Below are 23,118 nucleotides of genomic sequence, written 5' to 3' on the forward strand. Positions count from 1 at the left end.
AACAGCTTCGTTGTAGCCGCGCACTATCCAAGGCAATATTTCCCAGTTGGACACGTAGGTAGGCCTGGTGTACGAAAGGCAAGAAAAATCAATGATGGCACATGATCCTGATATGATCGAGCGCATGGTACTCACTTCCACGACACGACAAGCAATAGGATCGGCATCAGGACACGCAGCTAGCTCTCCGATGCGAAGGATTGCCTCTTGATGTTCATCTGCATTGAACAACGCAATGGCCTAAAAACCGCAATGAAGGACGGAGTATGCTAATAAAATATTACGTGCCTTAATCAAGAAAAGGAAGTGATCGGTTTTCAAATCTCCGTTCGTGAACAGGGATGCGAGATCAAACGATATCCTTGCGGCCAGAACCTGCTTTTTTCCGCAGAGGGCAATACCCTTGGAGATATGGCCTACCAACGATGGCTGAATGCTGATGGACTGCACCATCATCAAAGTGAACATTTGTAAGGAGGTCATGATGGGTCAGTCAGTCTCACCTGAATTGCATCTTTAAGCGCGTAGTCCCAGTAGCATTGTCGCGCCATAATAAATGCTCGATTAGCATAGGCAGTGTGCTCGTTGACGTCATTGTAAATATCTAGATTTAGCACCTTTGCAGCAGTAGGCCAGTCTGCGACTATGCATGCATTGCGGGCCGTCGAGTTCATACTGAGGATCTACGTAAATCATGTTCATATTTTATTATAGGAGTCAAAGATGGGAACATGCCGTGAAATCAGAGTAAGTTTGAGCCTTAGCATAACAAAGACGTTTAGATAATGAATGGGCGGGAAAATGAAAACAAACTTACCTGGTGTGTCGCCTGCTCCTTCATGAAGCCATCATTTGGACCATCCTCCGGCAAAGCGTCCTCGGATGTTGGCCACTCCGAGATCTTTTTATCCACACCTCCACTGAGGATATGCTTGTCATCCGCAGAGAACGTGACACAGTTCACCTTCCCAGAGTGCTTGAATATGGCAATGGTTCGTCGATCTGAGAGTCGCCAGAGGCGGACACGGTTGTCATGGGATGCGGAGGCAAGGAGAGTACCGCTAGAGTTCAGAGACATGGCGTAGATATTGTTGAAATGGCCCTTCCATGGATCACCGACCTGCTGCCAGGATGATGTGTCCCACTCTCGTATGGTAGGATCAGTCTCGTTACCCCCCGAGAGAAGCCGTGAGCCATCGGGCGTCCATGCGAGTGAGTAGTTGAATCCTCCACTAATTGTTCTTGTCAACTGAGTGGGGAGTGCACGTGGAGGTATGTAATTGTGGTTGTAATTGTAATTGTAATGATATCCGTTTGAAGTGTCACGGTAATTCTGGTAAATTTGGACACTGTAGTCCGTTGCAATCGCAAGAAGGGCTCGATAGTAGCTGTCCTCCGGCGAATACTGAACGCAGCGAACATTTCCACCGCAACTGAGTGAATATTGGTTCTGCCATGTTGACTCGGATGTGCTCCATAGCTTCGTGGTGGTGTCGGATGATCCACTAGCCAGCGCACTGGAATCCTGTGAAAAGTCAAGCGAAAATATCCAGCCGTCGTGGGCTTTATTGGCCGCTTGGTTGAGTCGTTCCCCAGTTCTTCCATGCCAAGCGATGAGCTCTCCGCTCTCGTCACCGCTTGCTATCCATTTCCCATCTGGCGATACCGCCAAAGCTCGCACCCGACTACGATGTCCCTCCATCTTCTTCAACACTCCGCCTGTTTTCAAGTCCCACAAACAAAGCATCCCGTCATACGAACCTGTGACCATGCGTTCGTCGCGGAAAACCGCAACTGCGATCACGCGATCCCCGTGATCTTCGAATGTTCGAATGGGTCTGGTGCTTGGAATGAGTGCCGCCATTTAGTGGAGCTGCAGCACTGTTGAGGTAGACTTTGTGTGTGCGGCAGGATGGCGTCTTGCTTGAAGCTGCAGAGGTACGTGTGATGGGGCGTTCTAAATATGCTTTATGACATTAACCTGTTACTAAACGCCCAAAACATTACACTATTATCATAAGTACCTTCCTTGATGATCTAAACGAATGAGCTCATGCGTTCAAGTCGCGTCGCCGCAACTTTCCATATCAGTCAATGTGGTTGTTTCAGGTGTCCACGCGGCAGACAGGAAGACAATATACACTGTCCACCTGATTCACTTGATTGGCGATGCTTGAATTTGAATTGAGTCGTCACCCAAAGACGTAGTAGTCCACCCGGTGATATGTTGAGCTTCTGTTCCATGAAACGTTCGTAGCGGAGATCCTACGGTTGCGAGGCTTCCTTTGGTCTCCTCTAGCTGTCAGCATCATCAGTGTGCGTGATTTGTTATTACCATCGAGGATAATCGACGATCAGTCGTTTCAAACCCTGATTAACGATCATCGAATAGGCATCCCAAGTCAGCTATGGTTGAATGTTGGATTATTTTGGATTCGGGGTTTTGAATTGGCAACTCGAAAACATGTTGTTGATCGGATTTCCGGTGGCGATTAGCGATGACCTACTAGATGGCCCCACCAGTTCGTGTTTCCACTCTAGCGCACGCAATTCTACACGGAACCATTATACATGTTGCATGTGAGTGTACTATTGAACATAATACAAATTGCATACCAAAGTGCCGGTTCTTGTGCCATGGAATCTGGATGATCGAGTTTGTAGTGTTCGAGGCTACTTTTGCGCATAGAAGCTCTGGAGATGTGGCGGGATGTAGCCGGTACCGATGACGGGCTTATTGAACATGGTTAGTATGGGCAAATTAGAGGGACATACTATGGCCTCAGTGTCAGAAAGCGAAAGCGGTTGCAATCAGCCGTTGCAATGGGTTCAACTTCCAACTGCTTACGTAATATCTGAATAGATGTGTTTTTAAGTCGCCGAGGAACGAGGCGGCATAGAATTTAGTCCATGCGGAGTGGCTCTAGACTGACCACCCTTTTCGCACCTTGCTGCGGTCCACTGTTCCCTAAGGTAGGGTGCTGTTAACATGGGGAAGGCAAGGCTAATAAAGCGGATTGGCAGTGGTTTCGAGCCTGCGAAAGCTCGTCAGGGGGCTGCTGCTACCCCTACCACTTGTACTTCTAGTCCTACTCAGAAAGTCTCTCCTTCTTAAGCCTTTTTTCCAATGGGAGTAAATAAATCGTGCGAAACGGTGTTCCGTGCGATATGGCGGTCCGTGTACCATCTATGATCCATCGATGGAGAAGTTTCACAGATATGGGTTAATTCCTCACCTTCATTTTGTTGCAACCATCCTCGTGTAGTAGCAAGTTCAGCACTAATGCAAAAACCCGGATATCAACACTGCAGTCCAGGATTCAGTGTGATAGGGATGATCAGGGCTTGTCCACTCACAGGGTGTGCGCAATACGATAGTAATGCTCTTAAACAATTCTTGCAGGTCATTGTTTCGGTTGCTCGCACCATCAAACAAAAAGGCAAAGATATCGGTGCGAGGAGGTCCCAAATGCTGATCGGCAACGCTGCGGTAAGAATGAATCTGGCACGCCGCGCGTACTTGACGAAGGAAAGAACACGGAGACCAGCCTGAGGCAGCGACGGAAGGTTGTGGCAAGGATTGAGTACTGGACATGATTAGCACACCTGGAAGAGGTACGAGACACAACGCATACTTGCAAGGAAGATCCCAGAAATATTTCCGAGGACACCGAAGAAATGAGGAAAGTACAACACTATCTACAGTGCCTGTTACGCGATTTGCGCAGTGAATGATAGAAATGACACCATTATTCTATCCCAAGCAGTTGAACTAGACTTGGGATGCCTGATCCCAGAATTAGCTCTGCATGAGGTAACTTTATCGTGAGCAAATGCATCGCATCCAACGAGTGAAACTGATATAATGCAGGATGGCGTACCAGCGTCCAGCACCAAGGAGGTGGAAAAGATTATGGGAGGTGCCATGACAGAGACGGGAGACCAAGCCAGCCGTGCTTCGCGGTCACTTTGCGTCATGCGACGCTGAATACAGATCTAAGCGCAGAATGAGATCAGCTGCAGGCGATGGATGTTCATTAGTTACTGAAGACATAGAAGATCGCGACATAGTAGTTCCCTGTCGGGTAGTCAGGAATTCGGAACCTCAAGCACTACGTCATATTTGTGCTGACGTTGAGAACGTTCGAGCCTTTCAGGAGTGAGATACGTGTGCACCCGCTACTTTGCCGCTACTGGCTGACTTATTGGGCCACTCGGGCATACAGAATACCCACTATCTCATAAATGTAGCTGATGAACCAAACGAGTTAAGAAATCTGTTTATCGTGTCCTGTTCCACGTCAGAGTTGGGCTTTGGCAATGTTGCATCTCCAAATTAATCAGTGCACGTGCATGACTATCTGGAGGCGCAAAAAAATGCGGAACGACAATGAGCCGAACTGGAAGACAATCGGGAAAATCCAGGTGATTTATACCAGGACATAAATAGGGAGAGGTAGTCCTTGAGTAGTCCAGGATGGCCACCACGGATGACCTGGAAAGCAGTATTAGTTGAGATGTAGAAAATGAAGGGATATTGAATTCGATGAGAAACCCACACTGATGACCTAGTGGCATCACTCGTTGCTGGACTAGAGGGTGCACGGCGAGGTCAGGTCAACATCCGAAGCCAGGACAGTTATTCCTGTCGCCGGTTGTTGGCCCGATGGTGGATGGAAAAGGAATTACATATAAAAGCGTCATCGGCACACCAGTGGCGAAAAGTGCGGGGTAAAACACTTCGACTTCTCAAAGCTGGAGGCTTCAGTCAGCAATATCAAATTAAGGCTCTAGACTTCGATAGCACTGACAGTGCAATCAAATTTTCGATAAGCAATCAATTCACATCAGTCCTATGACATCATGACCTTCCAGCCTTTCCTGCAGATTCAACCACACACAGCGATATGTAGACTATTTCACTCACGAACGGAACACATATGAGATTAAATGTTCAACCTGCTGGCTTGACCTGCAGGAGGCCCATTGCAAGTGTATCCACGTCGAAACTGGTGTGCGCCGTACGATCACATCATTCGCTCCTGTTCTAGCACCTGAATCTCCAAATCCTGTGTAACTTCCACATCCTCCTTATCTTCGTCCTGCTGTAACATATCCTGCGGGAGTATTAGGTTCAGCACCAAGGCAACGATGCCAGATACCAAAACTATCATCAATGGTATTAGTATCATGCAATAGTGACAATGTGTGAAACTTGTAAACTGACAGGGCGTGCTTAGCACAATCGTGATGCTCTCAAACAACCCTTGGAGGCCTTTACTTGGGTTATCCACACCATCAAATAGATAAGTGAAGATATCAGGCACGAGAAGGTCCCCTATGCCGAACGACAATGCTGCAGCGAGGATGAATCTGTCGCGCCGCGTGTACTTGACGTAGGAAAGAACGCGGAGACCTGAGACGGCGACGCTTGCGAAGAGGAACGTCGTCACACCACCCAAGACGGGGTTGGGTACTGTAAATAGTAAGTGCCTGGAAGAAGACCAGCGCATAAGACATACTTGCGAGGAAGAATCCCGAGATCTTTCGAGGCAACCGAAGATGATAAGGAAGGCGCAACACCACCTTCCTGCTGTGCGGTTTGCACAGCGAGTGACAGAAATGACACCGTTATTCTACGCCAAGCACAAGATGAGATCAAGCACCGCAATGATAGAAGATCTTGTCACACCTGAGCAAATACCGATAGAGGAGTGACGGTAAACAGGGCAGAAATAAATCCTCCTATCCCATCGCTCTGCAACATGGATCAGAACATCATTGGTAACCATGTCCATGAAAAGACGGACCAGAACACCGCCTTGTATTCTTGAATCAAAATCTTTTCCCTCAACAGGGATACGGGACACTTCCGCAGAAGCAGTTATGTCGCCAATTGCTTCCATTGTCGTTGATACTGACGTCGGCGTTTCATTTAGCCAGCCTGTCCCAGGTGAGGGGGATATGCCTACCGTAAACTGCCAGCATAGGCAAAATAGCTGGTGGGTACACATTGATCTTGAATCGATGTACCCTGCCCAACATTCAAAATTCGTGTTAACATGCAAGAATAGATATATTACCATAAGAATGTGATTGCAGGTGCACTCGTGATGGTGCTTCCGTCAATGTACCCGGCCGCGCCAGCAACGATGCATCCCACCGCAAGCCGACGATGATACTCGCATTCTTGAGGAATGGAGAGCCGAAGAGTTCTGTGAGAATTATGCTCACGAAAGAGAGGAATCCAAGACCTATGAACTGAGGAGAGCCCCATCTGTCATACAAGCGTTATTAATATACTATTTTCAAGTGCGTCAGACATACGGTAAAGCATGGGGAGACCCAACTGTTGGACATAGCTGATAGATCCCGCTAGTTGGGCGCGCTTGACACCCATTCGAACCACCACCCCAATCAAGGATGCCAGAAGACCCGACAAGAGATGCCCCGATCATGAGGATAACGGTGCCTGAGATAGGTGAACTTTTAGACCGAGGCCGAGTCGTGTAATCATACCAGTAACCATGGGAGGAAAAATCCGCTGCAAAACCCGCGGAGGAAGAAATGACAATCCGATCTCTAAAAATGCGCAGATAAGGGAGGTACCTTCACGACGTCGGTAAATTAGCTGTCGCTGGGAACTCGGGATCGACTTACCAAGTAGCATCCCATAGGCATCTGGGCATGGACTTCGCGTGATAGTGCCATCCATAGCAGTTGTCGAAGGACATGTGCCGTTGGCGTACATCATATTGAAAATCTGCGTGTATCTACCTCATCAATAATGTCGCACGCGCAGAACCGAGGCACGCATACGGCATTTGCTGTGCTGAGCGTAGCAAAACTCGTCCCGACCACGGACAAAAGCCCAGTACCAAGATAATAGCCCCCCACAACTTGAAGCGTGACAATTGGACTAAACTTAGAATGCCTGGTTCCTAAATCAGTTCTGTGTGAGTGTAAGTTCGTTATGATTAGACGTACCGGATCCAATGAGTGAAGCTGATATCATGTAGGATGATGTGGCAGGGTCCAGCATCAAGGAACTGGCAAAGATGATGGGCGGCGCAATGAGACCTGCAAGCATCGCAAGTGCGTGCTGCAACCCGCTTGTCATAGCCAGCACGAGCGGGAGCTCGTCATCGATGCCAAAAAATGGCGGTTGTTTGCGTCTAGCTGTAGGAAGAGATGGCAGACAGAGCCATCGATAATCATAGTCACCAAGCCAGCCATGCTTCGTAGTTACTTTCTGTCGTACGACACTGAATACAGAGCGTGGGTTGGGATTGGCAACAGGCGACGGTTGTTCTTTGGTCACTGAAGACATAGAAGCATGCGACATAGTGACGTTGTGCCTGGAGAACCGAAGACAGAGTGCTGGTCAGCGTCCAGGAGGGTCCAGGGAATGATCGGGCTCCGGTTGACCCAGCTTTTATCATTTTGACGCAAGCACATGTGGCAGGCACGGGCGGTCGAACTTCCGAAGATAAGGGCTACGTTATCGAGCTTTGAAATGGCCAATTTAGGTCTGGCCAATGTCGTTGTCAACGTCGACTTGACGGCCGTCCTCTCGTAAATGCGGACCCTAAATCTTTCCTGATTTGGCCACCGCCGCGTCGGTTAAACCTACGTTCTACGCCTTGTCGCAGAGTATCCTCGTCCCAATCCTCGCTGTATATATAGAGCCCAAGTTAGCTACATAAACATTCCCATGTGGTATTGCTAAAAATTGACATATATAGTAGTGTTCCTAAACCTTTTCATGTTTTATTGTAAATTTTAAATCTTCTATTCATGAATTATGATACTTGTAGTCTACTAGGCATCTGGCAAGTTTTGAGTAGTTCAAGCAATTTTGCATGCAGTACTTTCGGTACGAAGGAGACATGTTTTTAAGACCCAAAAGACCTTGATTTAGGGAAAGGTTTACATAAGATGACACTGGCTAAAAAGCAATCTCGAATGCATGATAGTAAGCATATTTGTTTACATAGTAAAACCTGAAAGAATAGTATGAATGATGAAACTCAAGGTTACAAGAGATGAAACGTGTGCATAGACAGGAATTAAGTGAGCTGCGCGATAAATAGAGTCAACATAGATAATGGAAATATTGGGGGAGTGGTTAGGAGCAAACCCTGGACGAACGACCCACAAACCGGTGTCTTTATCAGCGGAGTCGCCAATAATGTCGAACCAACGGATCACTGCACAAGGAAAGGTAGCCCCCGCGTGAAGGAAAAGAAGCAAAGAACACGCGCTACACCAAGTCCTCGCATCCCCTCTAGCAGAACATATAGGAACGCTTGCACGTCAGTTGCCGCGTCAAGGCTCGTCAACGCTGCGTCAAAATAGCTAGGTCCTGATCAGCGTGCCACGGTAGATCCATGGATCCGGCCACCGCCAAACCTCCGGAACTCGCACAAAGAGTGTGGGACCGATGCAGTGATGCCCGGTCTAGGAAAGCGTGCGTAGAATGACGGTCAAAACCGGAGGGCAACATTTGTATGGCTAAACGTCATTGCGTGTATGTTCAAGGGTTGTCAGTTCTCTGGGGTCACTGTATGATCTTCACCTGAATTCCCAGCGCAGGCGCAGCATGAACCACTGCAAAATCCCTGCATATCGGCACGTCTACCCTCCCTCCCTCGATAGAAGGAATCGAATCCGTGCGATGCTCCTATCTAATGTCACTACACATTGCCTTGATCTTCCAGTATACTCTGGCTCTTCCCATTAGATCGTGTATCAGAATCCGTAGTATCTATAGGATGGATACGGGTCTCCTGGGTGATTGTGACTTGGATTGGTCGAGCGAAAGTCGGCTCCGTAGGGTTTGATGCCTCGGAATATGCACTATCTCTGTGCATCAGGCCAAAGCTAATACTGGCGATGAGAAACAGAGGGGTCAATGTCTAGAAGAATGTGAGACTAAAAAGAAGAAGCAACGTAAAGTGCCCACAGCAATCTGGGTAGAAACATTAACTGCCACGCCAAAAGCTTGGCTGGCGGACTCGTACAGAGCGCACGTTACTATGATGCTACTGGTGTAGATTGCGCCGGACTCGATGACGGTATATATGGCAAATTTGTAGGAATTGTGAACAGTTAAACCAGATATATCTCGGGCCGCCCGCCAAAGACGATATGCGATTCCAGACGTGATACTGATAGTAATAAAGATATCAAGCGCGCAACTAGCTTTCGCCAAAGCTACGGCGGCCCTTGAAAAGGTGTGACTGCTTGTCAGCATGGCAAAGTTTGCGGCACCAGTCGCTAACAGGCGAGATGGTTAATGTGAGTGCAGGATCTGATAGGTGACTTAAGTTAACAAGCCTACCGAATTGTGCAGCTTCCAGGATTAGCTAACAGTATCGCCAATCGTAAAATACACAATAAGTAAAATGAAATCAGATCTCTTACCATGACAAAAGCAAGCATCCACTTGTAATTCCAAACCACATAAAGCCTCCAGATCTGTTGTTGCGTGTGTTAAGTTCAACACCTCCACGAGCCAGTAGTTACTCACCAGCAGTAAATTTAAAGCAAGCACCTGAAAAAGTAACGATGAGACGCGATTCACGAGAGAAATATGATATGCACGTTGAGAAGAAACAACGCCCCCATCGCCTTCGTCAAGGTTGTGTCCCTGTACAAGTATATGATGGTTCCATCGGGGACGGATAATATAGAAGGATTTGTGAAGGCCTCCAGAGAGAGAAAAAGGGAGAGGATGTTGTGTGCTGTTGCGATTGAGATGTGGAAAATGCAAGAAAGAATATTGACCCTGATACAAATGTGAATGCTAGCAAAAGATTCAACAAGTAAACATACGAACCAATGCAGCGTTTTGTGCCGATTAAGTAGGGAGTACATGCATATACCAAAAAGCACGCAGCTATTGACGAAAGTAAGCATAATGTAAGCCTTTGCCTTCCTCCGACCCCGAACTCACTTGACACCTGTCAGACCGATTATCAGCACTAAATCTCTACGCAACCCAGTAAAAGGATGCACACCATAGAGTATAGATTCTAACCAAGCTGCAGTTATGAACATGCGATTGATGGGTGGAAGTGCCGAGGCCATTTTCGCCCGAGGAATTATGCCAGGAGCGATACTACGCGGAAATGCTTAGGCAGCTAAAAGCTAACGAGGATTAGGGCGAGGATAGTACTCTGCGACAAAGTTGAAAGTGTAGATCAACGTCTCCTATGCGAAGGTTCTGACGTTATCAGCCCAATAAGGGAATCGAAATAATATTGCACAGCCACGTTAACCCATACCTTCAACTGCTTCAACATTGTTCACCGTGACGAGCAACCATGACGAGAGCACAGGATAGTTTCACTTTTACGGTCGGAAAGCTCGGTAAGTGACTGGCACTCGACGCGTTCACAAGACTCATATTAACTCCAGATGCGGGGATGGCTGTAAGTCCAAGTTCAGTACGTCACCAAAACATTAAGTGACGCGGTGCAGATCCTCCTGGGCGACCGAGCTCACCTCATAGAATTTCCATCAGTACTACTTCCTCCTGGAGCAACAACTGGTTCCATAGTCAACATCGCGGTCCACCAGAATGTGGCTCAGGAGCGGAAACGAGACCATGAATTCTGGTCGCTTCAAGAAGATATCCTAGAGACGTTTGGAAGTCACTCGCCTGAGAATCCGCAGCTCGAGGTAATCAATACTCACTTTATTTCAATCCGTCTCACTCGTTATGTCAGGTCCGCAATGTCACCCAAACCTCCGTCACACTCGAATGGCCACCCATCAAGCTTGCCACCGCGAAATTACGCTCGCTTGATATATACAAGAACGGCCAACGCCTTGCCTCTATTCCTAATGCACTCAGCAACTACTCTACAAAGCTTTCTGGGCTCTCCGTAGATACCCAATACACTTTCCAGCTCCTCCTCCGTACTTCCGCAGGAACCTATCCTTCGAACCTCATCCGCGTGCGCACGCACACGATCGCAGATACAAGCGGAATTTCAGTTTGCTTCGCAAATGTCACAGACAGCGTGTTGCTGGAAAATGCGAAGCTTGCTTTGAAAGAGATGCGCGCAAAGTGGAGCGACAAGATTCAAATCGACACGACCCATTTCGTGTGCACTACTCCTGCAGTTACGCCCTCAGGTGCGCAAGCAACCGGTGGTGTGTCAGCAGCCCCAGGTGCAGAATATCAACGCGCCTTGCAGTTAAGCATCCCTGTGGTTCAACCGCAGTGGATTTTAGCGTGCCATAGCGAAAAGAAGTAGGCATATGCGCGTTTTATCTATCCATGAGCTTCTGGTTGACAGTTCCTTTTGTTCAGAATGGTGCCTATCTCAGGCTACTATCTCGGTGTCACCCCACCTGTGAATTCTAGCTACTCCCAGCGTCCCCAATCGATGTCACAAGCCTCGCTCCCCAGCTCCAGCGCAACTCACAAAAGCTCGGCATCGCGCCAAAGTCTCCCAGCCATACGCCGCTCTACACCACCATCCGCAACCCCGCAACGACAGATTGACGAAGAAGAGGACGAAGAGGAACAACCGCCGAAACCTCCGCTCTCTGACTTGAAGCACAAGAGCAGCGGTACGATGGATAGGAATTTCAAATTCCCGACGTCACAAACCCAAGCTCAAGCAGTCCCACCCGTCCCCTCTCTTCCTACACAAGCGCCTGCTCCCAAGCCCGAGCCCGAGGCAGGTTCAAACCGTACAAATGAAGATGACATGACGCCCGTAGCGGTTGTCGTGCCATCTAGTGTGGAAGTTCCTCCCCCTCCTCCGGTGGAGAAAGAGATCCGGAAGAGTTTTGTGGAGTCTGATGATGGTGAGGAGGAGGTTGGGGAGACGGTTGAAATTGATTTGCGGTGAGAATGGTAGGCTGTTTGTTGTCTACTTATTTTGTGGTGTAGTTTTTCGTGTTATGAGCTTGTGATTTGGCTGTGCTGTGCGAAGATGTTCGACGTTGAGCATAGAAATATCATCGATGTTTCGTTTTGCATGTGATGTCGTATCTTGCTGTTTCCAGAAAACGAAGAAGCGCTGAGATCCACGGCCAGTCTATGATTACCAACAGGAGGGAGATGTAGTCGCAGTACTACCTTGTCATCGATTTAATTTGCTGATCTAGGTTTTAGCATCCAGCACGAAGCAATCGAATTGAAACGGTGGACAGCCACGAGCGTCTACAAAACTACTGCATCTTCCCCTTCGGTTTCATATACATTCCCCGCCCCGCCAGCTTGAGACTCATTCCCAATATACTCAGTACGAGACTGCTGGATCGTATAAGCCAGTGGAAGATAGAACGAAGCGCCCCATCCCTCTTTTGACGGATCGCATGCTCATGCTCACTCTCATCCTTCATGCGCGATGGATCCCTCCCCCATCGTCCGTGAAGTCTGCTTTTTCTTTCTTTGGTCCTGATCAGAAAGGGTGGAATGTAGAGACATCTGGTGTCGTGAGCCTGGGATGAGTGGCGAAGGGACTCCTGAGGAGGTTGTTAGTGCGTCACTGAGGGAGGTATCCAAGTGCGCTTTGTATCTTTCAGTGGGAAATAGATTCGAGACACGTTCGAAGATGGTGAACTCGTTTTAGTTGTGGTTTTACATGAATTGGGCGATTTAAAAGTCAGATTTAATGCGGGTAGACACTAAATTGCCTCCTAGTAGTCTGGCACAACGATTAAGTTAGGATAGATACAAATGGTAGATCTCCGCATATAGTGGGGTAGTAACATACAAAAGAGGGTTATGGGATGTATCGACTGCCAGCGCCGTACTCGTCCGCTGACTTAAACAAGGGACATACCAAAATAATACTATATGCCACTCATACCCATCCACGCCGCACACTCAACACAGACAATTCATACACCCACCCTTCTCTTCTTTACTTCTCTTCCCCTACCTCGTCCCCTGTCATCACCATCCGACTCGTTCATTCCCTTCTCTTTCTCCCTTTCCCTCTCGCGCAGTACACGGATAGAACCGCCTCTCACAACCGGTCTCGTGCGTGAAAGACTACGCTCTTCTCGTGCTGCGCTGCGCGTACGTGGTTTGTCAGCCAGAATACGCGTTTTGTCATCTGCAGCAAGGCGGGTCTTTCGTTCGTCAGAAGTAGGGCGCGTTCTTGTGCGTTCTCGAGTAGGACGTGCAGGGGTATCTGACCCTTGTGGTTGTTCGTCGCTTTCGGAGTCGGAAACAGCGTCTATAGTTGGTGATGCGACGTGGGATTGGTGGAGGTTGGATTTAGGTAGGGATTTGATGCGTGGTTGGACGAGCGTGACTGAGGATATGAGTGTACTGGATCTCGAGAGGGGTTTGGGTGTATGGCTGGGTGTGGATGCTTTTGAAGTGGGTTTGCGGGCTGACTTGGGTGAAGCATCGACACTTGCTTTTGCGTTTACCTTGTCTTTGTCTTTCTTCCTTATACTGGCGCTCAGATCATCGCTGGAGACGGATGCGCTCCGCTTGCGTTTGCGGCCATGGCATCCCCTTGTAGCGCAGGAGACTAGTTTATCGTCGTGGATGGTAGAATCTGCACGGAAACGTGCGCGTTTGGTGTCTGTCTATAAATCTGGAATCAGTGTTTGAATCTGAAAGACGGGATGATACTCACTGTGTGTCTTCCCTCATAACACCAACCATCAGGGGGACCCATATCACCTGTCCCTTCGACACTCCCTCCACAGCAGGACCACAACGTTTCATACGCAGCACGATCGACAAGTGCGCTTTCATCGTCATGTGGAATGCGGCAGGACGTGTCTGTATTTGAAAGTTCAAAGAAAGAGGAGTGACAGCGCACGCAATGGAGTTGTGGTGGCGGGGAGAGTTCGTGGAAGAAATGGGCGAGAGCGGTGAGTATGCGCGGGGAGGGGGGTATTAGTGGGGATCGGAAGTCGGGGAGAGGTGGGCGAGGGTGTATGCATGTAGGGTTTGGGGAGGGACGGAGCGTACGAGGTCATACAGGGCTGTTGAGTCTGTTACCTCGGGTTCGGGCTCGGTCTCTGTGGTGCAAGAATTGGGTGGTGGCGTTGGCAAGAGGGGTACTGGTGAGTCAGTGTGGGAAATTGAGGGAGAGGGTGTGTGTAGTTGAGCGTTGGGTGGTGAATCGGGCTTGCGAGCGAAGAGACTGAAGACCATCGTAAAACGTTGATCTGAGTGTTTCGGTTAAAAATGTACAGTTGGTAGATAATAGTGAACAAAGGAAGGGCGGTAGAAACGATATCTAAGAGCTATGAAAATATAATCAGGAGCATGCACCTCCTCGAGGTCAATGCGTGCAAACTGCCTGTGTACCAAACAATCACAAATACAGATACCACCATGCTGGAACGTGTTTTGTTGCAGAAACTCTCATAACGTTCCGCGATGTAAGCATGCAATTCGTTTCGCGTGCTCCAGAGTGCATGCGCATTGCACATTGCGATATCAAGCTGAGTTCAAATCTTCGCTGATTTATAAATACTTCAGTGCCCTCCTTTGTTCCTTGTCTTTTCCTCAGATGAGCTGCAAGGTCCAACGTCGGGGCGTCTCAGATATCCTCACTCCCTCAGAGATAGACGCTAGCTATCGTCTTTGTCACCTGTCGTCGATATCCTTCTCAGTCATGGCAACCGTCCTTGTTCATTGTTCTCCTTCACTTCTGCACACTCAAGAGCTACTCTCGCCAGCCGATGCTATTTTTCATTGACAAGTGCACGCCCCATGTTTGAAATTCTTGGAGTAACATGTACCTAGGCAGTCGCGTACCCCGCTCGTTCTGATGCTGGCACGCTTGGAGTTCCACATTTAACAGCCTAACTTGTGAAGTGATCACAACTCGCGTCTCTTGCTCTGCTCATTACAAGTCTAGTAACTGAGGGCGTTTTCATTCAGCGGTTCTTTAGTTTGCTTGTTGATTAGCATCCAATCACACCGCACACTCAAGTGCCGCCGTCGTGACCCCGAGCAATTTTTCTTGCTTTTTTTAGTGATACTACTTTGTCTGCCCTCGCCGATCCATTGCTCACAAGTGCGTATCGTTTCCTATCTCAAATACATGCTCGCATACATACAGATTGTCTCGCACGCCTCAGGCTATTGTTTTGGCGCTGGTGAAATGGGCAGAGGTAATTGACTCTCGACCCAACTCACTAGCGCTAAACGTCAATCATTTCTACTCGCTGAACATTTTGTTTGCATTGGGGTGTATGCGGCCCTGTGAAATCCAATGATTGCTCGACCGCAAAGACACCAATGCAAACTTATTGTCGATATCCAGTCGTTACTGTCGCATCCGTCGCATGGGTTCGAGGTTCTGCGAGAAAATGCGAGTGTTGTCAGAGTGTTCTTATCTGGCGCCCCAGGAGTTTGTGGGTACTGGAAAGACTCGCCTCCTGGCACTGATCAGTTGCGAATAAGCACGTGGCATGTGCTGTGTCCCATTCTGAATTGATGCTCATGAATTACATCCAGGTGGTCGTGCACGCTTCGGGCTGTCGTTCTGGCGCTGGTAAGTTGGCGAGTTGCCTGATAAACTTAATTCAACTTGCCAATGCTAGCGATGAACATGCCACACCAATTCCCGCGTTGATCAGTTGCTGACAAGTATGTTTAACATCACACTCTAAATCCATGTTCAAATTACATCAATGCATCCAGCTAGTCGCGCACGCTTCAGGTTGTCGTTCTAACATTGACGAGTGGGGTTGAAATGTCGGATCTATTTTAACTCGCCAGCGCCAGCGACGCACGTGCTGTACTCTTTATGATGCAGACCCGTTATCCACCATCTCCACCTGGTTCGCGGGCGTCCTTATTTGGTGATTCCTTCCTCCTTGCACGATCAAGTGTCACTCTCGTAACGTCGAGCTGTTGATGCGACTGCGTCTTCTCATGGTGACTTATTACTAACATACTTAGGCTAGCGGGCGGTGGCGGACACCTCGAATTGAGTTAGGAGTGATGCATGGTGTTACACTATAACAACATCACTAACTCAACTTCGCCAGTGCTGGCGAAGTAAATGCTAAATGATGTAGATGTTATCTCTAAGTTAGTCTAGGTTAACAGCGATTCCAAGGAGAGCCTTCGTCGATGACCAATATTAGCTTGTATGATGTGTATGTCTCTATTCTGTCTCAATGCGCTCACTTCCCTTCCTGTGTAACTGAATGATTTAGCATTACGGGTATTTTGAATTTCCAGCGGGAATAAGCTATGTTCCGAATCGGCTCCAGCAGGCAAAGCGCTCTTGGGTAAGTCGTCCGTTGCTATCACTATTAATGTGAGGGTTTCTGACAGGTTGCGACGCGTGAGGTATTGCTCTTTCATATGTACTTGGCTAATGAAAGTTTCGCTGACAATGGCGTAGAACAGGTTTCAGCAACGTACGCCGTCCATTGTATGACGAACTTCACGACGCTGCGAGTGGACATTGACGAGCCAAAGGAGGTGCCATGGTGTGTTTTTATCAGTGGCTGTACAGTGTTTTGAGACAAGAGCAGCGGCGAGTCGAAGAAAGCGATCATAGTGAATACTAATATTAATACTGATGCCATCGGCACGGGCTTGGGTGGTCATACGACGAGGTGCTGGATAACCTCCCAATGCACCTATCCATGGCTGTGTCAGTTGGTTGGAGAGGCAAAAAGGGTTGGGGGAGTGTGTACCCGAGGACGATTCAGAGGATGGCATAGGGAAATGTGGTCTCCACGTTATCCTACGGCATTGATAACATTGTAATGGCGGCCCTCGACTTGGTCTTTTTATTTTGTTTTGCATTGGAAAATGACTGCCAATCCATGGTGTTCTTCGATTTGTAGATGTCCATCTTCACCAGGCTTAGCCAATTAGACATGACAGAGATTGTCGCAGGCCCGAAACCTGCTCAACAATATTGATAATCTTTTCCTTTCACCACACCTTGAATATTCACGCATGGATGAATCCTTCAAGGTCTGTCCTAAATAGTCACGGCCAACGACACCAGAACAGATTAGAAATCTGCTCTCTTAACGATTGTCCGGCCCTCTTATCACACCGACATTCGCTCTAGTTGACTCGGGATGAATAGTAAACATCTATTTGATGGTCGTTAATCAAAGTTTGAAATGATCGATTATCTTCGATGCTAATGGCAAATCACACACACCTGGCATGATGTTGATAACCAGAGGAGATCAAAGGAAACCTCGCAACCGTAGGATCTCCGCTGCGAATGTTCCAGAGAACAGAAGCTCAACATGTCGCCGGTGGAATACTACGTCTTTGGGTGACGATTTGATTAGAATTCGAGGTGCATGGCCAATCAGGTGGATCAGGTGGACCGTGTGTCTCCCTATCTACCGCATGGAATCCTGAATATCAAGCTCATTGACTAATGTGGAAAGTTACGCCGACACGACTTCGACGTATGAGCTCACTCGTTTAGATCATTGAAGAAGGTACCTATGATAATAGCGTCACTGTTTGGGCATCTAGTGAGAGGTTAATGCTATAAAGCAGGTTTGAAATACCACATCATACGCACCTCCGCAACTTCGACCAAGACGCCATCCCCCCACACACACCAAGCCTACCTCATCTGTGTTGCAGCTCTACTAAATGGCAGCACTCATTCCGAGCACCACGCCCATTCGGGCATTTGAAGATCACGAGGATCGCGTGGTCGGAGTTGCAGCCCTCCAGGGCGAACGCATGGTCACGGGCTCGTATGACGGGATGCTTCGGCTGTGGGACTTGAAAACGGGTTTAGTGTTGAAGAAGATGGAGGGGCATCGCAGTCGGGTGCGGGCATTGGCTGTTTCACCAAATGGGTGCTGGATAGCAAGCGGTGATGAGAGCGGAGAGCTCATCGCCTGGAATGGACAAACTGGGGAACTACTCAACCAAGCAATCAAAGCCCATGACGGCTGGATATTTTCACTTGACTTTTCGCGGGATAGGTACAACTGCAGCACGCTGGCCAGTGGATCATCTGACACTACCATGAAGCTATGGAGCACATCAACGTGGCGGGTGGAACATTCGCTCAGTTGCTATGGAAATGTCCACTGCATTCGGTATTCGCCGTCTAGCTGCAGTTGTCTTGCGATTGCAACGGACCACAATGTTCAAATAGTCCAAATTTACAAAGATTACAGTTGGGGTCCATTTTCCGCTCGTTTGACAGGAACGATCGGTGGAGATTCAACTACTCACTCGCGTGGACGCCCGATGGCTCACGGCTTTTCTCGGGGGGGAATGGGACTGATCCTACTATACGAGAGTGGAATTCATCGACCTGGCGGCAGGTCGGTGAACCCTGGAAGGGCCATTTCAAGAATATCCACGCCATTTCTGTGAACTCTAGCGGCACTCTCCTTGCCTCTGCATCTCATGACAACCGTGTCCGCCTGTGGCGGCTCTCAGATCGACGAAACATTGCCATACTCAAGCACTCTGGGGAGGTGAACTGCGTCACGTTCTCTTTGGATGACAAGCACATCCTCAGCGGAGGTGTGGATAAAAAGATCTTAGAGTGGCCAACATCCGAGGACGCGGCTTTACACCAGGATGGTCCAAAGGATAGCCTCATGAAGGAGCAGGCGACGCACCAGGTAAATTTGTTTTCCGTTTTCCGCCCATTCATAATCTAAATATTTTTTATGCCAAGGCTCAAACCCACTCTGATTTCAAGGCACGTGCCCACCTTTGGCTCGTATAACGCAATGTGCATATGATTTGCGCAGATCCTCGCTATGAAGTCGGCAGTCCGCAACGCGTGCATAGCTGGAGACTTGCCTACTGCTCAAAAGGTGCTAGATTCAGATATTGACGCTGACGCCAACGATCACAACGCTTATGCTAATCGCGCATGTCTTGTGGCGCGAAAATGCGACTGGGACCAAGCGCTTCAAGATGTAGTTCAGGTGAGGCTGACTGACTCATCATAACTTTCTTGCGACAGCTAACTTTGATCATGGCATAGTCCGTCAGCATTCGGCCATCGTTGGTAGGCCATATCTCCAAGGGCATTGCCCTCTGCGGAAAAAAGCAGGTTCTAGCCGCAAGGGTATCATTTGATCTCGCATCCATGTTTACGAACGGAGATTTGAAGACTGATCACTTCCTTTTCCTGATTAAGGCATGTCATATTTTTCTAACGTGCTCCGTGCTTCATTGCGGTTTTTAGTCCATTGCGTTGTTCAACGCAGATGAACATCAAGAGGCAATGTGTCGCATCGGAGAGCTAGTTGCGTGTCCCAATATTGATCATGTTGCTTGTCGCATCGTGGAAGTGAGTACCATGCGCTCGATCACACTAGGTTCATGTGTTGTCATTGATTTCTCTTGCCCTTCGCACACCAGGCCTACCTACGCGTCCAATTGGGAAACATTGCCTTGGATGATGGGCGCCACAACGAAGCTGTCGAACACTTCACTGCCGCCGTCAATGCTAGTGCTTTCTTTTACAAATCGCCGATTCATTTGATGTACGACGAATTTGTCGCGGTACGCTGATATGACGCAACCGAAAATTATTTCGTACTCAACTGCGCGTTTTCCGCAGCTCTTTGGCTGGGACTTCAAGTCCTTGTGGCACACCGCGAACCAACAACAATGTTATGCGCTCTTTCGAGCAGGTAGTTTTGGAGCAGCCATCGAATGTTATCAGTCCATCATGGATAAGACTGACGAGGATATGAAGGCCGGCTTTCGTGCTGGGTTCACTAGTGAGTATTTCAGTAATGTCTCCCCGTCTCTCCACTTATAATCACCAACTACACTGCACTCAGCTCTCAAGTAAGATCGAAATACACTCTATACTTCCCATGGAGATGGTGCGCTTGTAACGAACGGTTCTTATATAGTTTGAAACAAAGAGATCCCCGAGTAGTTTTCACTTGTACCTTGACAGTAGCTGCATTGCTCCAATAGCCCTCGGTGCTCGTTGGAAAAATACCTGACCTGGACACAGGTATGATAAGTCTACAATACTAAGTTAGTATGAGTGAGATAACTGTTGATGAATGGACATACCCCTAGTCTCGGATAGAAGACTAAGGGTAACAGACAATGAGCGCTTGAGCGTCCAGGTATTAAGTGAGTGTTTTGGGAGTCATCATACGATGAGGTACTGGATAACACCACCCATCCAGGGGACTCATATCACCTGTCCCTTCGACACTCCCTCCACGGCAGCCCTACAACGTTTCATACACAGCACGATCGACTAGTGCGCTTTCATCGTCATGTGGAGTGCGGCCAGACGTATCGGTGTTTGCCAATTCACAGAAGGAGGAGTGGCAGCGCACGCAATGGAGTTGTGGTGGCGGGGAGAGTTCATGGAAGAAATGGGTGAGAGCGGTGAGTATGCGCAGGGAGGGGGTATCAGTGGGGAATCGGAGGTCGGGGAGAGGTGAACGAGTGTGTATGCATGTAGGGTTTGGAGAGGGATGGAGTGTACGAGGTCATGCCAGGCCGTCGGGTCTGTTGCCTCGGATTCGGGCTCGATCTTGGTGGCGCAGGAATTAGGCAATGATTGTCTGGCCCTCTTATCACACCGACATTCACTCTAGTTGACTCGGGATGAATAGTGAATATCTATTTGATGATCATTGATCAGAGTTTGAAATGATCGATTATCTTTAATGCTAATGGCGGATCATACGTACCCATGATGCTGACAATCAGAAGAGATCAAAGGAAGCCTCGCGACCGCAGGCTTTCCGCTACGAATGTTCCAGAGAGCAGAAGCTCAACATGTCACCAGTGGAATACTACGTCTTTGGGTGACGACTTGATTAAAATTTGAGGGGCATGGCCAATCAGGTGGATCAGGTGGACTGTGTATCTTTCTATCTGCCGCATGGAGCCCTGAAACAACCACGATCAAGCTCGTTGACTAATGTGGAAAGTTACAGCGATACGACTTGGACGGATGAACTCATCATCAAGCAAGGTACTTATGATAATAGCCTCATGTTTTAGGCGTCTAGTGAGAGGTTAATACTATAAAGCAGGCTCAAAATGCCCCATCACACGCACCTCTGTAACTTCGAGTAAGAACGCCATCCCCTCCCACACACCAAGTCCATCTCAACTGTGTTGCAACTCCACTCGATGGCGGGACTCATTCCAAGCACCACACCCATTCGGGCATTCGAAGATCACGAGGATCGCGTGGTTGCAATTGCAGCCCTCCGGGGCGAACGCATGGTCACGGGCTCGTATGACGGGATGCTCCGTCTGTGGGACTTGAAAACAGGTGAAGTGTTGAAGAAGATGGAGGGGCATCGCAGTCGGGTGCGGGCACTGGCTGTTTCACCATGTGGGTATTGGATAGCAAGCGGTGATGAAAGCGGAGAGCTCATGGCTTGGTATGGACAAACTGGGGAACCTTTCCGCCGAGCAATCAAAGCCCACGACGGCTGGATATTCTCGCTTGACTTTTTACGGGATTCCAGGGCGCTGGCCAGTGGATCATCTGACACCACCACGAAGCTATGGGACATGAGTGGCTGGTGCGAGCGAAGTTCGCTCGATTGTGGCGGGAATGTCCACTGCGTTCGGTATTCGCCGCGTAGCGACTATACACTTCTTGCGATTGCGACGGACCACAATGTCCAGATTTACAACAATTACTATGACAGATATAATTACAAACCCACATCTCCATTCCCCACTCAGTTGATGAGAACGATTGGTGGAAGATTTAACTACTCACTCGCGTGGACGCCCGATGGCTCACGGATTTTCTCGGGGGGCAACCGGGCTGATCCCACCATACGAGAGTGGGATACATCGACCTGGCTGCAGGTCGGTGAACCCTGGAAGGGCCATTTCAAGAATATCCACGCCATTTCTCTGAACTCTAGCAGCACTCTCCTCGCCTCCGCATCCCATGACAACTGTGTTCGCCTGTGGCGACTCTCGGATGGACGAAACATTGCCATATTCAAGCACTCCGGGGAGGTGAACTGCGTCACGTTCTCTGCGGATGGCAAGCACGTCCTCAGTGGAGGTGTGGATAAAAAGATTTCAGAGTGGCCAATATCCGAGGACGCTTTGCCAGAAAATGATCCAAAGGATGGCCTCATGACGGAGCAGGCAACGCACCAGGTAAGTTTGTTTTCATTTTCCTGCCCATTCATCATCTAAAGCGGCTTTTTTATTCCAAGGCTGAAGCATACTCTGATTTCAAGGCATGTTCCCACCTTTGACTCTTATAACGCAATGTAAGCATGTTTTACGCAGGTCCTCACTATGAACTCGACAGTACGCGATGCGTGCATAGTTGGGGACTGGCCTACCGCTGAAAAGGTGCTAAATCTGGATATTGGGGCTCACCCCAATGATCACACCTCCTATGCCAATCGCGCATTTGTTATGGCGCGAAAATGTGAGTGGAACCAAGCGTTTCAAGATGCAATTCAGGTGAGTTTGACTGACTCATCATGACCTCCTTACAAAAGTTCACTTTGATGATGGCTTAGTCCATCAGCATCCAGCCATCGTTGGTAGGCCATATCTCTAAGGGCATTGCCCTCTGTGGACAAAAGCAGGTTCTGGCCGCAAGGATATCATTTGACCTCGCATCCCTGTTCACGAACGGAGATTTACAGACCGATCACTTTCTTTTCTTGATCAAGGCACGTAATATTTATGTAACATATTCCGTGCTTCATTGTGGATTTTAGTCCATTGCGTTGTTCAATGCAGGTGAACATCAAGAGGCAATGCTTCGCATCGTAGAGCTAGCTGCCTGTCCCAATGTCGATCCTGTTGCTTGTCGTGTCGTGGAAGTGAGTACCATGCGCTCGATCATACCAGGTTCATGTACCATCATTGATTTCTCTTACCCTTTGTACACCAGGCTTACCTACGCGTCCAACTGGGAATTATAGCCTTGGGTGGCAGGCGCCATGACGAAGCTGTTGGACACTTCAATGCCGCCGTGAATGCTAGCACTTTCTTTTACAAATTGCCAATTCATTTGGTGTACGACGAATTTGTCGTGGTACGCTGATATGACGCCACTGAAAATTGTTTCGTGCTCAACTGCGTGTTTTCCACAGCTCTTTGGCTGGGGCCTCAAGTCCTTGTGGCACACCGCGAACCAACAACAGTGTTATGCACTCTTTCGAGCG

General features: G+C 48.7%; 6 protein-coding genes across 6 annotated transcripts; 1 reads left to right on the plus strand and 5 right to left on the minus strand.

Annotated features, from left to right (window-relative positions):
• Positions 1 to 3,656: 3,656 nt before the first annotated feature.
• On the minus strand, positions 3,657 to 4,038 carry BJ212DRAFT_712113 (uncharacterized protein). The gene has a single exon (XM_041343893.1). It carries the CDS (start codon positions 3,976 to 3,978, stop codon positions 3,712 to 3,714), a length of 267 nt encoding a protein of 88 aa, XP_041198033.1. The 5' UTR covers positions 3,979 to 4,038; the 3' UTR covers positions 3,657 to 3,711.
• A 989-nt stretch (positions 4,039 to 5,027) lies between these two features.
• Positions 5,028 to 7,458, minus strand: BJ212DRAFT_1444835 (permease family-domain-containing protein; the record flags this gene model as incomplete). The annotated part of the gene is made up of 14 exons (XM_041338020.1): positions 5,028 to 5,167; positions 5,228 to 5,476; positions 5,558 to 5,636; positions 5,693 to 5,758; positions 5,811 to 5,917; positions 5,973 to 6,034; positions 6,084 to 6,119; positions 6,164 to 6,277; positions 6,328 to 6,472; positions 6,520 to 6,609; positions 6,661 to 6,763; positions 6,820 to 6,941; positions 6,988 to 7,265; positions 7,352 to 7,458. The coding sequence occupies 14 exons, from the start codon at positions 7,456 to 7,458 to the stop codon at positions 5,028 to 5,030; spliced, it is 1,698 nt and encodes a 565-aa protein (XP_041198034.1).
• Positions 7,459 to 7,921: 463 nt separating this feature from the next.
• Positions 7,922 to 8,720, minus strand: BJ212DRAFT_1327519 (uncharacterized protein; the record flags this gene model as incomplete). Its single annotated transcript, XM_041334636.1, has 3 exons — positions 7,922 to 8,029; positions 8,053 to 8,262; positions 8,579 to 8,720. Coding segments are annotated over 2 exons (291 nt in total), but the record flags the coding sequence as incomplete, so codon positions are not given.
• BJ212DRAFT_712220 (uncharacterized protein) lies at positions 8,320 to 10,204 on the minus strand. Its single transcript, XM_041343894.1, has 9 exons — positions 10,019 to 10,204; positions 9,842 to 9,901; positions 9,607 to 9,790; positions 9,533 to 9,556; positions 9,427 to 9,480; positions 9,344 to 9,368; positions 8,966 to 9,279; positions 8,579 to 8,918; positions 8,320 to 8,514 (listed from the first exon to the last, which is right to left on the minus strand). Exons 1-8 carry the CDS (start codon positions 10,090 to 10,092, stop codon positions 8,697 to 8,699), a joined length of 957 nt encoding a protein of 318 aa, XP_041198036.1. The 5' UTR covers positions 10,093 to 10,204; the 3' UTR covers positions 8,320 to 8,514; positions 8,579 to 8,696.
• Positions 10,205 to 10,241: 37 nt separating this feature from the next.
• Positions 10,242 to 12,000, plus strand: BJ212DRAFT_1327525 (uncharacterized protein). Its single transcript, XM_041334637.1, has 5 exons — positions 10,242 to 10,374; positions 10,423 to 10,436; positions 10,486 to 10,686; positions 10,734 to 11,263; positions 11,324 to 12,000. Exons 1-5 carry the CDS (start codon positions 10,329 to 10,331, stop codon positions 11,868 to 11,870), a joined length of 1,338 nt encoding a protein of 445 aa, XP_041198037.1. The 5' UTR covers positions 10,242 to 10,328; the 3' UTR covers positions 11,871 to 12,000.
• Positions 12,001 to 12,582: 582 nt separating this feature from the next.
• BJ212DRAFT_1327527 (uncharacterized protein) lies at positions 12,583 to 14,413 on the minus strand. The gene is made up of 3 exons (XM_041334638.1): positions 13,971 to 14,413; positions 13,620 to 13,734; positions 12,583 to 13,569 (listed from the first exon to the last, which is right to left on the minus strand). Exons 1-3 carry the CDS (start codon positions 14,144 to 14,146, stop codon positions 12,868 to 12,870), a joined length of 993 nt encoding a protein of 330 aa, XP_041198038.1. The 5' UTR covers positions 14,147 to 14,413; the 3' UTR covers positions 12,583 to 12,867.
• Positions 14,414 to 23,118: the final 8,705 nt, after the last annotated feature.

Source organism: Suillus subaureus (genome assembly GCF_016647635.1).
Source record: "Suillus subaureus strain MN1 chromosome Unknown BJ212scaffold_4, whole genome shotgun sequence".
NCBI lineage: Eukaryota > Fungi > Basidiomycota > Agaricomycetes > Boletales > Suillaceae > Suillus > Suillus subaureus.

Excerpts from the sequence above, each read along its gene's own strand:
- BJ212DRAFT_712113 (XM_041343893.1), bottom strand. The coding sequence starts at position 3,978 with ATGACGCAAAGTGACCGCGAAGCACGGCTGGCTTGGTCTCCCGTCTCT.
- BJ212DRAFT_712220 (XM_041343894.1), bottom strand. The coding sequence starts at position 10,092 with ATGGCCTCGGCACTTCCACCCATCAATCGCATGTTCATAACTGCAGCT. Across the intron at positions 9,791-9,841 it reads CGGCACAAAACGCTGCATTG|GGTCAATATTCTTTCTTGCA; the intron begins GTTCGTATGTTT and ends CATTTGTATCAG. Across the intron at positions 9,369-9,426 it reads GGATGCTTGCTTTTGTCATG|CTAATCCTGGAAGCTGCACA; the intron begins GTAAGAGATCTG and ends CGATACTGTTAG.
- BJ212DRAFT_1327525 (XM_041334637.1), top strand. The coding sequence starts at position 10,329 with ATGACGAGAGCACAGGATAGTTTCACTTTTACGGTCGGAAAGCTCG. Across the intron at positions 10,687-10,733 it reads CTGAGAATCCGCAGCTCGAG|GTCCGCAATGTCACCCAAAC; the intron begins GTAATCAATACT and ends TCGTTATGTCAG. Across the intron at positions 11,264-11,323 it reads GCGTGCCATAGCGAAAAGAA|AATGGTGCCTATCTCAGGCT; the intron begins GTAGGCATATGC and ends CCTTTTGTTCAG.
- BJ212DRAFT_1327527 (XM_041334638.1), bottom strand. The coding sequence starts at position 14,146 with ATGGTCTTCAGTCTCTTCGCTCGCAAGCCCGATTCACCACCCAACGCT. Across the intron at positions 13,735-13,970 it reads GTAACAGACTCAACAGCCCT|CGCACTTGTCGATCGTGCTG; the intron begins GTATGACCTCGT and ends TGACGATGAAAG. Across the intron at positions 13,570-13,619 it reads GTTATGAGGGAAGACACACA|ACAGACACCAAACGCGCACG; the intron begins GTGAGTATCATC and ends CCAGATTTATAG.